The sequence below is a fragment of the Danio aesculapii genome, chromosome 19 (assembly GCF_903798145.1).
Source record: "Danio aesculapii chromosome 19, fDanAes4.1, whole genome shotgun sequence".
Taxonomy (NCBI): Eukaryota; Metazoa; Chordata; class Actinopteri; order Cypriniformes; family Danionidae; genus Danio; species Danio aesculapii.
In genome coordinates this window covers 28,481,828-28,498,807 of record NC_079453.1, presented here as the reverse complement: position 1 = coordinate 28,498,807, position 16,980 = coordinate 28,481,828, and the positions used below count along the sequence as shown (strand labels likewise).

Here is a 16,980-nt window from a genome sequence, read left to right as displayed (position 1 = left end):
CAAAGGCTTTAGCTACTCCAAACTGTCAGCTGGTGCCGAACTCAGTTGTCTTTTTGAGGATGTGCCTCGACTTTATGCTTGTAGGGCAGCTGCACTTTGATGGCTGGATGACAGCAAGATGAGACCTCAGATTTGATGTATTGCGGTTGGGTTGTCAATACCATAGTTGCAACAGCCCTAGTTGTATTTTTGTTTTTCACCAGTCCAAATGTAGTTTTTTTTGTATTATGACAACAAGTGAGACCAACATCATGATTTATCAATGGGTTAAATCAACTTTACTTCAAAACAACTACATAAATTTTTCCACTAGCTTTTTAGAAATGTTCTGATTCCATCTAGAAGTTATAACCTCATCCTCTTCATCATTGTCCGACTGCAAACATGTGAGGCTTTAATCCGCTACTGGTCATTTCTTACATGTTGGCTGCGTTAGATTTGTTTGTTTTGTCAGCTCAATCTCATGAGTAAATGTAACTATTTAACTCGCAGTCAGAAAAGTGGAATTCACTCAAAAGAGGTGTGCCCCCAAACCCCAACCTTTACTCAACCCCTCATTGGGGGATGAGCAAATCATATTAAATTGGACGAATGTGGTTGGATAAGTTAGCCACTAAATCAAAAGGTTACGAATTGCCTTGAGATTGCATTGGTTTTGTTGTTTCTGTCAGAAGAGCATGTTAAGGCTCCACCCTCTTGTGAAAAGCAGCAGGTCATTTGCATTTAAAGGTACACACAAACAACTGTGATTTAGCTAACCCACAAATAGGTGTTTGATAAGCCATAATAAATGATCTGTGGAGTATTTCCAACTTGAACTTCACTGACACTTTCTGGTGACACAAGATTTATTTAATATATTATAAACAGGGCATAATTGGTCACCTTTTAAAACTTATTCATATAAGTAAGGGTCTAAAAAAATCTTACATTTGACTTTCTGAAACCTGAAAAAAATGATTTAGACGGTCAAAAGATATATGTATATTTTTATTCCTCAGCGAGACTGGCGAGGCTCCATGCATCACATCTGCAGGGTTTCAGTTCCTGCTGCTGGACACAGCATCTCAGCTGTGGTACTTCACCCTGCAGTACCTCAAAACAGCACAGGTCAGTGTGTGTGATAATCCAGGTTTGCACAATTTGGTTTCGTGGTTGGAGTGAGATTTTGATAAGTGTCACAAGTGCCTAATGAAGTTTTGATGTCATTTTTTAAATTATTCTTAATATTCTGTTATTGTTGTTCAAGACAGGGGATTTACATTGTTTAGATGCCATGGACCATTAAATACTGTTGAAAAATAGATATTATTTATTTGTAAAATGTTTCTATAAAGTTAAATAAGTGCACCTTTCCCTTTAGGACAAAGCTTGTGTTTGATATGATAATGATATCCTTCAGGTCAAGACTTGTTTAAAGTCATGTAATCGTCTGGTTTTGGCCAGGTTTCTGTTAGACAAAGTGCATCTAGCTTTAGATTGGTTATCAAGTCATTAACAAAAAGAGTTTTAGAGGAGAGTGATCTAATGTTTAATAATCCGTTAGATGCCATGGAGCAGTAAATGATTTAATGTTCAATAATCTATTAAATGCCATGGACCAGTAAATATCCTTGTAAGAATCAGTTTATGTAAAGTCTCTATTTATACTGTTGAAAAATAGATATTATTTATTTGTAAAATGTTTCTATTAAGTTACATAAGTGCATTTTTACTGATTACAATACTGTATTTACTTGGATAATTTGTATTTATTTATGTGTATTTTGTTTATTAATATATTTGTTTAAATAAAAATGTGGATAATTATTAGAATTATTTGGATAATTAATATTAGAATTATTACAAATCATTTTAAAATGAACTAAAATGAAAAATATAAAACAATTAGAACCTAACTCAAGCAGACTAAAATAATATAAAAACAGCAAGACAGTTTAAAATAAGAAAATCATAGATGATTGAAAATATATCTTCATAGGTTTATATATAGGTGTATTCATTTATTTATTTCCCTTCAGCTTAGTCCCTTATATATTATATATCCCTTGTATACAATGCATATACTTGTAATTTGTGTATGAGAATGCATTTTGTTGTTGTTTGGTAACCATCTGTAATCTTTACATTAAATATGCCATACACTATGATGTATTTATCATAAGCCATGTATTACTTTGACTGCAGATTCATACAAACCCAGTAGAAAAATTATGAATAAACTTTGTGCATAGCAGCATGAAGCTCCTGAGTACTGTCAGACAAAGATAAACAACTTAACATGGCACAACAGTGTGCTTTTCACTTTCTAACATATTGAAGAAAAAAAGGATTCTTGCATTGCCAACCTTACTCAACAAAAGTAGAAAATTTGAAGCAGCAACCAAAAAATGGGTTCTCTATCTTATATAAACACATGGCTTCATGCTGATTCCTTCAATTGCTAGACGTCTGGATGAGAGTACTTGGTAAAGACTGTGGGATGAGAGTTCCTACACTGCATTGCATATGTGCACAAAAAATATTTTAATGAATATGATTGTGGAATACAAATGTTTGCATGGCAATAGTGAATTATTCAGGACTCGCACCTCTTCTTCCAGTCTGATAATTTTTGTTTACATGACTTTTCATTCTGTCAGTCTGTTTGTTCATGTAAATGTGGTTCCACCTCCTTATTAACAGTCTAATCTCTTTCCTTCATAGTCGAGAGGAATGGACCTGGTGGAGATTCTTTCCTTTTTGTTCCAGCTGAGTTTTTCCACTCTTGGTAGGGTGAGTGCCGCTTGTACTACAGTACGCCCAGAATAACATATGAGTCATAGATAAAAGCTATTACTTATCGTAATTAAATTAAAGAAGCCACTCTGCCTTTCTCTGTTTGGTTATTAAAAGGTTTTGCTTTGTAGTCTGATTGTTGTTTTTCTTGCAGGATTATTCTGTGGAGGGCATGAGCGAGTCCCTGCTCACATTTTTGCAGCATCTACGAGAGTTTGGTCTGGTTTTTCAAAGAAAGGTCTGTCATCTAGTAAAAATACTGAATTTAGATCAAAGATCAAATCGTGTCCCAAACTTTTAAATGGTGTACGTGGAATTTATTTTAATTTATTTGATATTTATGCTCACTGGGGCTGAATTCATTTAATGAAGCATATTAAAATCGGTACTATTTTAAATTATTATTATTACATACAAATATAGATTGTAATAATACACAAACACACACACATGCATGCATTATTTTTGAGTAAGAAATATATTAAAAAGTATATAAATTAGATAAGAATCAGTTTTTCTTTGTGCGACTATGTATTTTTGTGAAAATGGCAATGTTGTGCCAATCCAGAAAATGTATGTTTTTAATTTATTTAGTTTTTTTAGTCTTATACAAATATTTTCAATCATCAAGGATAAAAGTAAATGTTTAATATCATTTTTAATTTACAACTGTCATTGTTGTTGTTACCTAAATTTCTATTCATCAGAGATTCCCTAATTAAAATATCCCACCATTTTCACAAAATTTACAAAAATTCAAGATTACTTGACAAAGATTTTATACTAAGAGAATTTTGGATGTTTTTAAATACATCTCCAGGAAGAACGACTTTTAAGTTACAGTATGTATCGTATATCACAGTGGAATTTTTAAAAATGTTTTTAATGTAAAATTAAAAGTGTATTTTTATCACCTATTAATCTTATTGATTTATGAAGTTATATATATATATATATTATAATTATCATGTCATTATATAATTTTTTTTTGTGTATATTGATCTTGCCTTGTAATGGAATATAAGCTGCTGATGTGGTAAAAAAAAAGTAAATAAAGAATCAACAAAAACTTAAGTACCAAAAAAGATAACGATGATAAAAATTCAGCTTTGAATCACAGCAATCAAAGCAATAGTTCACCCAAATTTGCAAGTTTACTCACTGTTTACTCTGCCTCAAGAAGTTTTGTTGACCTATAACCATTAACTTCCATAAAAAAACAAATACTATGAAAGTCAATGGTTACTAGTTACCAACATTTTTCAAAAAAGCATCTTTTGTGTTCAGCACAAAAAAAGAAAATCAATAAGGATTGTAACAAGTAAAGGGTGAGTACACGATGACAATTTTTCGGTGAACTATCCCTTTAACTACATTTAAAAATATACACTATCGGTCAATTTTTAAGTTTTTTCATGTATTTTTTAAAGAATTTTTTTTTATCAAAGCGACATTTATTAAACATGTTGAATACTTTATGAAATATTTATTTATTACTTATTGTCTGTAGTTTCAAATAAAATTATTACTCCAAATCAGGGTATCTTCCATCCATTCCATATTCGTTTTCGAACAAAAAAAGGAAAACTAAGAAAATGGCTGTTTTTTGGTTTTTCTTTTGCTCACAAAAACAAAAAAAACAAGATTTTGGCTCAATTTGAGTTTTTTGGTTTAGGGTAGGAAAATGCGTAAACGACTTTAAAATTCATTATACACATGTAGGCAGTGCTGAAATGCCCTTTTTTTCCTCTGATTGGCCAACCAAATCTGAGCTCGTGACACCACCCTCAAAGTAATAGTCTTCTATATATATATATATATATATATATATATATATATATATATATATATATATATATATATATATATATATATATATAATTAAATAATAAAATAATAATTGAAAGCCTGGATGCTGATCCCCAGAGGACTATTATTTTGAGGGCGTCGCCTACATGTGGATCATGAATTTTAAAGTCTTTTATCCTTTTTCCTGCCCTAAACCAAAAAACGAAAATTCAGCCAAGATCTTTTTTTTTTTTTTTGCGAGCAAAAGAAAAACCGAAATACAGCCGTTTTCTTAGTTTTCCTATTTTTGTTCGAAAACGAATATGGAATGGAGAGAAGATACCTGATTACTTTTATTACTGTTACATTAATGATAATAATAATAATAATAATAATAATAATCAGTATTAGAGTGATTTCTGAAGGATTATGTGAAACTGAGGACTGGAGTAATGAAGATGAAAATTAATCTTTAAATCACTGGAATAAATGATTAAATTAAATGATAAACTACTTTTAAACAGTTATTTCATAGTGCAATAACATTTCATAATTTTACAATTTGTACTGTATTTTTGGTAAAATAAATGCAGCCTTGGTGAGCAGGATAAGCTTATTTTAAAACATTAAAAAATTCTACTGACCCCAAACATTTGACCAGTAGTTTATGTATTCACAAGAAAACAGCTTCTCTAAATTGAAATCACATTTCTAATAATAACACTTAAATTGTATTTTTGACCAAATAAACGCAGCCTTGGTGTACAGAGGAGATTTCTTTCAAAACCATTAAACAATTGTGCAAACTTTAAACTGGTAGTGTATGCTAATGTAAAAACAAGCACTTGCACTGCTTTGCATCACTCCCTGTATCTTTTTCTCCCCAGAGGAAGTCAAGAAGGTACTACCCTACGAGACTGGCCATAACTCTCGCTGCAGGAGTCACTGCAAACCCAGCCTCGGGATCTGCCTCTTCTGCACTGGGAGCCATACCAGGAACAGGAGACACTGGATTCATCGTTGTAGAAACTAATTATCGCATATATGCCTATACAAGTATGTCACACACTGATATTTGTCTACGATTGTACAAGATCATTCACAGAATCTCTAACTCTTTCTCTGCCTGACAGACTCTGAACTCCAGATTGCACTCGTTGCTCTGTTTAGTGAGATGTTGTATCGCTTTCCTAACCTGGTGGTTGCACAGGTGACTCGAGAGTCTGTGCAACAGGCCATCAGTAATGGCATCACCGCACAGCAGGTGAGGGAGAGACCACCTGTTGATTTGTACATTGGTTTGTCTTGTTTTTTTTTTAAAGGGCTGTTTTGATATGCATTTTATTTTTCAGATCATTCACTTCTTACGGACCCGAGCACACCCAGTTATGCTTAAACAGGTAATTGGTAGTAGGTTTAATTGTAAAACGTGGTAACTGAACATACTTGTTGAGGTTTAGAAATGTGTGAAAAATGAATGTAGAACTCTAGGTATTAGCAAAACATTAATTATAGGGCTACACAGTATACTGTAATTATCACAATTATAGTATATATTATTATAGTATAGTATGCAAAACATATTGAAAACATAAATCACATTTATTGTATGCATTCCCCTCCTTTCCATTCCAAAGCTGAACCCAGAGCTCAAAATAAATACTAATGGCAGGAGTCAAGAAAAAAGTGTGGAAAATGAGGTTTTTACTCCTTAGTAGTGTTTAAAAGACTAAATGTTCGCAACATGTCCGTTTATTCATAACAATTTGCATTTATAATATTAATATTATTCTTATTATTAGCAGAATTATTTATTATTTGCATATTTATATTTGTTTTAATAAAAACCATTTTAGATTTGTCATCCTGTCCGGTTTTGGAGACATTTGCATCACCATGGGGCATAAGAATAGGGTGTGTGTTCAGATATAACTTAGTTGTTTGAGCACACTTCATTATTATTGTTCATTTATTTGTTTGCTGGAAATTAGAACTGAATTTAAAAATAGTTTTGAAACAAATCTTTGCACTTAACAAACAATAAATAAAACAATAAATATGTAGACTAATAAGTGAGGTTTCATAAACTAATTTCGAGAGGAGCACGTGATATGATTGAGCACGTCTGGCCACTCATCTGTAATCAGTAATAATCCAATCAGAGTGATCCTAGTTTACTATAAATGGATAATTTTCTCCCTAATGTTTTATCTTCGTTTGGAAGAATCCCCCCTTCCACCCCTTCTCCTCCTTTTCCTCCCTTTTCTAAAAAGGGGGAGCTCTCGAGACCTACCTGATCTCGGATCTCCTGATATGCTTATCGACCGGGCGGGAGCCCTGGGCTCAAATATCTCCGAGCTCAGGGTTCTCTCCCGGGACAGCATGCCAAACCTGCTTTATACGCCAAGCATATCTAAGTGGGAACTCTTGAAATGTCTTTAGTGGAGTGTTACAACACCGTTTCCTTATCCACAAAAGTAAAGAGAAAGTAAAGAGGCTGAATGGAGGAGGCTCATTCTTTATCCTTGCGCTGCAGATGGTCTGCCTAACTGTTTTCTCGCTAGTGAAGCATTCAATTTTTCCTCTTACAAAGTTCAGTGTGTAAATGGCAAATGGCCATGGCGCAACGCAACTGACTCCTAAAGGCAATGGGAGATGAAACTCTGATTGGTTTAATGCATGTTCTGCTCAAAAAACACCCATAACTCATTAAGAGATTAAGCACAACCCTGTTAGACCATGCGCCCTGGTGCAAATCATATTTTTCCATCCTTAAAATAGCAAATGGATTCGGACACGCCCTTAATGCTTTTGTGCCATTCGCTTTAGACTTTGCACCTAGATCATTAAGATAGAGCCCTAAAAGTTTTTTTTTATTGTGTCTTTGCAATGTTGACAGTACATGTAATTTTAGTTATTTTGCAAGATAATAGTGTTCAGCTTAAAGTGCAATTTAAAAGCTTGAGGTTAAAAGCTAGGTTAACTAGGTCATTGGTTTTCGAGTATAGGGTTTTCAAATGTGATGTTACACACTTGTTGGTGACTTGTGTATACTTTGCATAGCAGCAGCTCGTTGTATTTAAGCATGTAGGCGTGGTCAAGACAATCCACCATATCTGATTTTGTACAGGCTCACTATTACTGGAAAACATGAGATTGGAAAAAGGCTGCCTGGTCTGATGGGACTGCAATGATTTCTGCAGTGACATTCAGATGGAAGGGTCAGAACTCACCATAAACATAAGAAAGCATGGATCCATGCTACCTTGTATAAACAGTTGGTGGTGTAGTTATTCATGTAATTTATTCTTGTCACACTTTGGGCCTCTTAGAACCATTTTAGGACAAGAGTCACAGCTAGTGACATTTTATTGCTGATCATGTCCATCCATTTATGATCACAGTGTATCCATTTTGTAATAGCTAGCTACTTCAAGCAGGATAACACTCCACGTCACAGTTCAAATCATCTCAAACAGGTTTTGAAACAACAAATGGTCACCAGATCTCGATCCAATAGAGCACTTTTGTGATGTGCTGGAATGGGAGATTCATATCACAGATGTGCATCTGACAAATCTACAGGAAGCTGTGCAATGCTATCATGCCAGTATGAAGCAAAATCTCTGAGGACGTAGCACCTTAAATCTGTGCCACAAAGAATTTGGGCAGTTCAGATCAGTGTATGTACGTGTGTTTATATGTTATTAAAATTAAATCTCTTTAGGGTTTTATTCACTTATTAAGGATTGACATGTGTATATCCAAATGAAGACAAAGTTATTGTAATTCTTTTTCAAAAAGTGCAATAATATCTCTTCAGAAGAGTTGAATTAAACTGCTTGGCTCATATGGATTTGTTTTATAATGACTTCATAACATTTTTGTAGCTTCTAATAAATAAAACTAGAACATGGATTTTCTAAGTTTTCACTAAAATAGCAAAAAACTCGCTCTTAAAAGTATTAATAGTATTTCAAAGATTAATCAAACCTTAGTGGGTTGGAATTACATAAGGGCAAGTAAATTATACCTATTGAATTAGTTAAAATTGTTTTAGTTATTTAAAAATCAAATGCTTAAAGGCGTAATATGTCATTTTTGCCACTAGAGGGCGCATATTCACAACAAACAAAGGCGTTGTTTGATGACTCTGACTGTGAAATCATGGAAGTTGTCATCTTCGTTACATCGGGAAACTGCAGAAAGCATTATTATCATGGTAGTATGAAGCAGAGTAAAGAAGTCTTACATTTTCGTATGCGTTTTATTGTAATTTTTTTTATTCATATTTGAAAATGTCGTCACATACACAAACCTTGCACACATGTCTTTGGTGCTTCCCTCTTTTTTATAAAACCAAACCAGAAATCGAGGGTATATCTAATTCAGTCTTTGTCACTAGTTAAAATTGCTTATATCTCCGTATTTCAACATTCTCCAAAATAATTTAGATGATATAAGTGCATAAGCAAAATATATATCACAGTTCTAGTGGTTTTGGGGTATTTTAATGGAAAAAAGATCTTACATAATGTGCCTTTACTTTAAAATCCAATTAATGTCCCCTGTAGACTTGCATGTCCCTTAGGTGTCACCCTTGTGCAATATGCCAGTTCTTATCATGTAAATCTTATGCTGCTACTGTATGTAAATACTTGCGGCTTAAACATGCATAAACATGTTTTGTGTGTGTGGTTTTGTTTTTAGACCCCCGTTCTCCCCCCAACCATCACAGATCAGATCAGACTGTGGGAGCTTGAGAAAGATCGCTTGCAGTTTACCGAGGGTGAGTGTGTCTCTGTGCATATAAGATAACTTCCAAAGCCAATTTGCATTTCCCATTAAGTCAATTTGTGTTTTACTTCAGACAGCTCAATTGCATATTAATATTACATTAGTAATTTCAGTGACTTAAATAATACACTGTCAGCTTCATTTAAAAGCAGCCTCTGGGAATGGCTGTCTCCATTTCAATATATATAAAAGAAAAATTGCAAATTGATGATATTATAGCATGGAGAATTTGTTTCAATTCCGTGGATGACCTACACGGTTCATTCTCTCAAATGTAAATGTCAGACTGTATGAGAAATGTGTTGGTGAAATGCAATGTAAATAATGCATTTGCATTGGAATAAGGGTGGGGTTGAGGGTCATAAATGGCATCTAAATATATACAGACATCTCAGTGATGCGTTTTGTTTTCTTAAACTACTTCATTTTTCTTGCAGGAGTGTTATACAACCAGTTTTTATCCCAGGCTGATTTCGAAGTGTTGCGGGACAGGGCTCAGGTTAAAAAAACAACTTCTACTACCTACTTGTATTTCCAACAGTAATGCATTGAGTACTGATTGATATACCTCTGTCCTGCAGGGTTTAGGAGTGCTGGTTTGGCAAAATCCCGCTTACAGGGTCATGGTGGTGACTCCTCACGGACACAGCGAGGTTAAGAGATTCTGGAAGAGACAAAAAAGCCATACATAAGGGAAAAAATTTAAGTATGCAGTAAGAAACAAAGTATACAGTAGGTTCATGTAATCTTTCATCTCTGAATGGTTACATGAACCTACTGTATACTTATGATTGAATTTATGCTTCGAAATGAACAGGAAAACTATTTTTATGCATTTTACTGCAAGTTCATCTGGTTAAAACAAAGTTTCTATGCATAGTTTGAAGCCGTTTGCTATTTGTGTGACAGTACGTGCATTATTATTCTGTTATTGACTTGATTTAGCTTTTATAGTGTATAAATTTGCTACACGTTTCTGTCCAAGGTAAACTGACCAAAATAAACACTGTTTACACTGAGCGCTCTCGCTTTTGTTTGATAACATGGAAATCTAGTCAGTGAAATTGACAATATGGAAATTTAGGCCATGAAATTTACATTTCAGTCACAAGTAATTAAGAGGAAAATAACAGAGTTCAGTTTCAGCTATAAATTAGAATACATTAGTCTTAATGGGCAAATGTTATAAAAACATCCAGGTCATGGTTTTTAAGAATTATTATTGAAATAAAATATATATGGTATATTAAATGTTTCTGTTTAGGACAGCTCCTTAAAAATGACTGGAATTGTTCTCCTAAACTACATCATTCTTCATAACAACTATTAATTTTGTATATAATAATATTAATACGTAATATGTCATTTAAAACGGGGATTGAAAGCAATAAACACCTTGTATTTAGATGTGCATAATTATTAAGCAGGTTTTCCTCCTTTTAAATGGCCCCAAAATAAAATGTAATTCTTAATGAACAGTAAAAGTATCTATAAGATATATGCAGTATTTTAGAAACCGTATGCTCACTGTTTAAAAAAAAAAAGAGGGTCAAAATAAATTGAAAGAGTTCATTTGCAAACCAGATAACTTTAATAATTTTCAAAAAATTTAATTTGTTTTTAGTACCATGATGTAAGAACATGAACGAAAACTGTTTAAAAATTTTACGATTTTAAAAGTTACTATGAAAAAAAAAGAATGAGAAGTACAACGAAAAATAGAGAAAATTATGCTGGTCCCTCTATCTCATACCTTGAACGGTTAATATTTTTGCACAGCTTTTCATGCAAAAATTTTGAGTTTGGTTTTTCATATATTCACCTTGTATTTTATGTTTTAAAGTAATGTGAAGAGAACATCCGAACCATATATTTTTAATTACACTTTATCAATTTGTGTCTGATTATTTTTAACACATTTTAAAGGATGGCAGACATAAATGCCCACTTCAACAAAAGTAAAACAGATGCATTCATGTATACCGAAAAATTTACTAAGGAATGTTCATCCACAGTTTCCCAGTTTCATGATTATAAACATTTTATTTCCACTTATTTTTCCCGATTGTTCCCCAAATAAAATAAAGTTTTACTGTAATGTCAAACAAAAGATTGATTGAATTGCATTGTGCAGATATAAGTTCTAGTAAATTAGCAAGTTGAATTATGCCTTGTTTGCAAATAAGAACAGTTGGGGGCTAATTTATAATAACTTACCCTATTCACTTGCATTGTTTTATGTTGTACAAGACATTTTATAGGTGAAAATTCCAATTTTTGTTTACATTTTTATTTTATTTTTTTGTTGATTGTTACCCTACAGTAAAACTAATGTCATTAGACATCTGAAATCAAGTAAATAAGCAAACAAACAGATTTTGAATGTTGCTTATGCCCTAATAAATTTAGTATTCATTTACAAATTAGGCAGAAACTTCAAAGTTGATTTCCATGGAAAATGTTTGTAAGGACCGACACAAAAAGGCAGCTAGAGAGAGAACAAAATAAAAGAGGACAGACATAAAAAACGGGAACTGTCAACAGTACCACTGACAGTAATAGTGACCGCTATCGCTGTGTTTATGAGCGATGAGAAGTGCGCTCTGGAGAGGCTGTGATTTCTGCAGTTAGCCGTAAAGCTAACGGTTCAGCCCGGGTCATTCTGCGCTGTCAGCTCCACGGCATGACGCTGCCGCTGCAAACAACACGCCTGCGCCGTTAATTCACACTGATTCACCGATTATGTAGCACTTTACCGACAAATTCTCGGGTAAATATATATTTATAAGCATGGCAAACATCTAAGCGCCTGCAAATTCTGACTTGTAAGAGCAAAACGGGTCGTTCTCGAGGCCACGGATGGAACCGGGGCGGCAGCGTGAGAACCCCCCCGGATCCGGGGAGCCAGAGTCAGGGGAGTGGAGAGAGGAGAGCGCCGGGGTGGAGGCTGGAGAAATAGACGACACACTGAAAAACAGAAGCGGTGATGGAGGCAACGAGGAAACCACGAGCAAAACCGACAATACGGAAGCGGTGGAGAAAGATAAGGCTGAGTTTGATGAAGATGAGGAGCAATATGAGGAAGAGCTGGACCCAAGGATCCAGGTATTGAGATAAACTTAATGTTGTGACAGGTGCATTGATTTATGACTCGTATTATCCACAATACGTAATTATTTGTTTATAATAGCAGGTTAAATTGGCATTTGTTCATATAACGCTCCCTTTGTCTTTTAGGTAAGTTTATTTTATTGTTAACGTTTTATTAAGAGTAAATGATAGTGAATTTCCTTCCCTGTTTTCCATTTGTCAGGAGGAGCTGGAACATTTGAATCAGGCCAGTGATGAGATCAACAGACTGGAACTACAGCTGGATGTGAGTCATTTCGGAGTTTGTGTTTGAAAACATACAGTGTCACCTGTTCAGTGGTATTAATTGTTAAAGGGATTGTAGTTAATTTACTTACCCTAAGGCCATACAAGATGTAAGTGTCTGTTTTTTTTCTTCTTCAGTAAAACAATAGAAGAGTTTTATAAGAAACTGGTGCTTGGTGATTCATAAAGTCAACAGCTACCACCAGCACTTTGAGAGTATAAAGAAAACAAAACATACAGAGGCAAAACTAAAATAATATGTTGAGATTAGGAATGGGCCAGTATAAGATTCTGACGGTATGATAACCTTGGATAAATTATCACTCTCCTAAATTATGTTCATTTTAAATGTCTGGGTAACAAACAACTTTTTCAATCATTGAACACAATATATTTTATTTCAAGAAACATTTAAAATATTTCAGAACAGTAAACATGTCAGACCAAATAATTCATTTATTTCTGTTATCTTCATTAGTTTCGAAAACAGATTTCTTTATAACTTGAAAAGGGATCTTTGGATATCTTTGTTTTCTTTGGATATAAAGTACTGTTCAGGGTAGGGTTGCACCAACTGTTTGTAAGTTTTTTCCTAAACTGGAACATGGACTTGGGCTTAGTAACTACTAGCTACTTTGTAACTAAATTTGTTCTTACTTCAGTTGCACCACATGTTCTAAAGGTAAACCATAGTTAGTAGGTCATAAGCTTTCTGTAAAGTCATGCGTAGTCGCATTGACGTAATATCTAATAAAAAAAAAACATTTCAATCATTAAACTGCTTTAAAACTCTGCCACTAATCCATCTGTATAGCTGTCCTATGAAAATGACATGACAAATTACATTTTTATAGTATATTACATTACAGTCAGTCACTACAACAGACGACGCACATACCTGCATCTCTAGCCGTGAATGCATGCAAAATACACATGAAGTTATCAAAACATTAAACTTGTTTTTTAAATATACAGTTGAAATCAGAATTATTAGCCCCCCTTGTTTATTTCCCCCATTTTTGTTTAACGGAGAGAAGATTTGTTTTTCAACATATTTCTAAACATTAAAGTTACAGATAAATAACTTATTTTTAATAACTTGTTATCTGATTTAACAACTAATTGACTAATATCTGGTTTCTTTTAATTTTGCCATGATGGCATTAAATATTATTTGACTAGATATTTTTCAAGACACTTCTATACAGCTTAAAGTGATATTTAAATGCTTAACTAGGTTAATTAGGTTAACTATGCAGGTTAGAGTGATAAGGGGCTAATAATTTTGACCTTAAAATCGTTTTTAAAAAATTAAGAACTGTTTTTATTCCAGATGAAATAAAACAAATAAGATTTTCTCCAGAAGAAAAAATATTATCAGACATGCTGTGAAAATTTCCTTGCTTAGTTAAACATCATTTGAGAAATATTTAGACGAGAAAAATAAGTTCAAAGGGGGGCTAAGAATTTTGACTTCAACTGTATATCCTACACATGAAAGAGAAAACTCAGTCATGAAGAAATAATCATTTTAATTGATGAATTCAATAAACAAAACACTACTTGCAGGAAAATTAAACACTTCTTTCGCAGACCGAAATGCATGCGAGATTTAGGAGGAAAATAAGGCTGTGAATAGTGGAAGATCATTCTTTATTATCATCGTGAGCTTCTTAATGTAAACTAATCTCGCTGTCATCTCTTTTCTACTATTATAGATGGAGGAGGCTGCTGTAAATATTGAGTTGGAACGTAGCGCTACGTTTAAACTAAGTTTAGTCGTGCAACACAAAAATATGTAGTAGTGTGTAACTTATTTAGTGTCCCTTTAAGCCACAACTAGGCTACGTTTTAACTTTTGCACTGCTGGTGCTACCAGGCCCACATCTAGAGCACGCTGGGATGTCGGCGCTTAAGCGATTTGTTTTTCAGATGTTTGCTGAATCGTGGGCTGACCAGGAGCTTTTGATGTGGAGGGTTCTTTTTTGCTTGAGATACTGTTCAAAAAATGTTAATAAAATATCTTTAAAAAAAACATGTTAAAAAAAAACATATGCCGTAGGAACAGGATAACAGAATTTTTTTTGCCGATTATTATTTCCTTAAGGGCTGTCCAAACTTGGTCCTGGAGGGCCGGTGTCCTGCTGAGTTTAGCTCTACCTTGCTTCAAAACACCTGCCAGGAAATTTCTAATATATCTAGTAAGAGCCTGACTAACTGGTTCAGGTGTGTTTGATTAGGGTGGGAGCTAAACTCTCCAGGACACTGACCCTCCAGGACCGAGTTTGGACACCCCTCCTTTAATCCATAGCCTCAGCAAATGTTCCTAAATAATGTTCAGTTTTTTGCACAGACTGCTTGTTTTAATTCATAATACCTCAGTGTATTGTCATGAGCCACACACTGTAAAAATGGCTGTGATTACAATGGTAAAAAACGGTAAAAATGCTACAGTACAAATCCGTAACCTGGTTAACGGTATGTTTCCCTAATATATACGGCAAATTGACTTTCCCAGAATTCCCTGTAAGTCACATAACTTTTTATGCTTTTTGTTGACATTACTATGGATCTTTTTAGTTGTTTCCTCATAAGTTATGTACATTAGAGGTTTATGTTTTGATTAGATTCAACTTTATTGTCATTACACAAGTACAAGGCAACGAAATGCAGTTTCGGTCTAACCAGCAGTGCAATAGCAGCAAGTGCAGGATACAGGTATAAGTTATAAAGTGCAGTTATAGAAAAATTATGGTAATATTTACAGATGGATGTACTATGAACATTATATACAGGTTGTATTAGCTATAAACAGATTTACAATAAATTAATAAATGTACAGGATGCTATTAATAGCAGAAGTGTGCAGACAGATAAACATAATTACAAATGTCCATGTGCAGTGGGTATGTACAGTTCAAATAGATGAATCAGTGCAATGAATATGTGCAAACTTTAAATGTGCAAATGTTAAATAGTGCAGTGATTGTGAGGAGTATAAGTTAGAGGAGTGTGGGGGGTGTATTGGGGGGGCAAAAGAGTCAGTGAGGGGCAGAGTTCAAAAGGGAGACAGCTCTGGTGAAAAAGCTGTTCCTCAGTTTTATGTTACTACTAATGTTGAAATACAATGTTTATTTCATGACTTTAATTTTATGCGTGTTACCATACTGGTATTTAGTAGCTGTGTGAATGACACTGAGCACCTTCTATACACTGATACACTTTTCTACTTGTGGGAAAAGTTGATTGTGATGAGCGTTGGTTCATTATGTAACTTCCTCATCACCACCTGCATATGGCTGTGATAACGTGTCTAACTGTGTAACAAAGATGTGAAGATGTTGGTAATTCAAAATACAGACATATTACCTCTATAAATTAATAAAAAACGGTAGTTTACCGTAAAAATGAGAAATTACTTTTACGGTTTGTACCGTATTTTAACGGTAAAGTACTGGCAACCACAGCTGCCGTTTTTTTACTGTAAATTTTACGGATTTATTTTTTACAGTGCAGGTTTTCCTTTTGTTTTTGAATGAATATGTTGTTTTGACTCTTTCTTTAATGTTCTACCTGCTAAAAAAAGTCTACATCTTGGATGACCTGAGTGGGAGTAAATTAAAGGATCAATACCCTCCAGAGTTAAAATACCCTTATAATTTACTCGCCTCCATGTAGATGCATTTCTTTAGTGCAAAAATAAATTTAAGAGATGAAAGATATTCTAGGATTTTTCTCAATATCGTGGACTTCAACGGGGAACAGGTCTTGTAGTTTCAGTGCAGGTTCAAATGGCTCTACACAACCCCAGCTGAGGAACAATAGTATTGCCTAGTGAAATGATGGGTCATTTTCTAAAAGGTAAAAAAGGAAACACTGAAATTATACTTTTTAAAGATAAATGCTCAATTTGAACTAGCTCTGCAATAGGCGGCTTCAATCTTTTAAATCACATTGGAAAAGTCATGGATGACAGAAGCATAAGTACTGACACAGTGTTTATAAATCGAATGTGCAAAGACTTAAGTCATGCGCTCTTTAAAGAAGGTGTAAATCAACGATGTTAGTTGGTTTTGTAGTTGCCAGAGAAAATTAGATGCCTTTTTGAACTGGAGTATACATACGAAAAACTTAGGAGGCTGTGGCCACAAAGTGTCATCCATGACCTTTGCTATATGATTTCATAATTTGAGAAGTGCATTTGTGGTGGTAAAAATATTAAATATATGTATTTAGGAATTG

At 33.9% G+C, this 16,980-nt stretch overlaps 2 protein-coding genes across 2 annotated transcripts in view; both read left to right on the top strand.

Annotated features, from left to right (window-relative positions):
- Positions 1–10,382, top strand: part of gtf2h4 (general transcription factor IIH, polypeptide 4) — a 16,600-nt gene extending 6,218 nt beyond the window's left edge. Inside the window, exons 6-14 of the mRNA XM_056480399.1 lie at positions 1,002–1,110; positions 2,707–2,775; positions 2,933–3,016; positions 5,454–5,622; positions 5,700–5,830; positions 5,919–5,966; positions 9,277–9,355; positions 9,801–9,862; positions 9,945–10,382. Of these exons, the coding sequence (XP_056336374.1) occupies positions 1,002–1,110; positions 2,707–2,775; positions 2,933–3,016; positions 5,454–5,622; positions 5,700–5,830; positions 5,919–5,966; positions 9,277–9,355; positions 9,801–9,862; positions 9,945–10,055 (862 nt within the window). The 3' untranslated portion in view covers positions 10,056–10,382. The remainder of the gene's footprint in view (positions 1–1,001; positions 1,111–2,706; positions 2,776–2,932; positions 3,017–5,453; positions 5,623–5,699; positions 5,831–5,918; positions 5,967–9,276; positions 9,356–9,800; positions 9,863–9,944) is intronic.
- A 1,568-nt stretch (positions 10,383–11,950) lies between these two features.
- The window catches only part of sh3bp5lb (SH3-binding domain protein 5-like, b), a 28,191-nt gene continuing 23,161 nt past the window's right edge, over positions 11,951–16,980 (top strand). The window contains exons 1-2 of the mRNA XM_056479077.1: positions 11,951–12,468; positions 12,677–12,739. Coding sequence (XP_056335052.1) covers positions 12,223–12,468; positions 12,677–12,739 — 309 coding nt within the window. The 5' untranslated portion in view covers positions 11,951–12,222. The remainder of the gene's footprint in view (positions 12,469–12,676; positions 12,740–16,980) is intronic.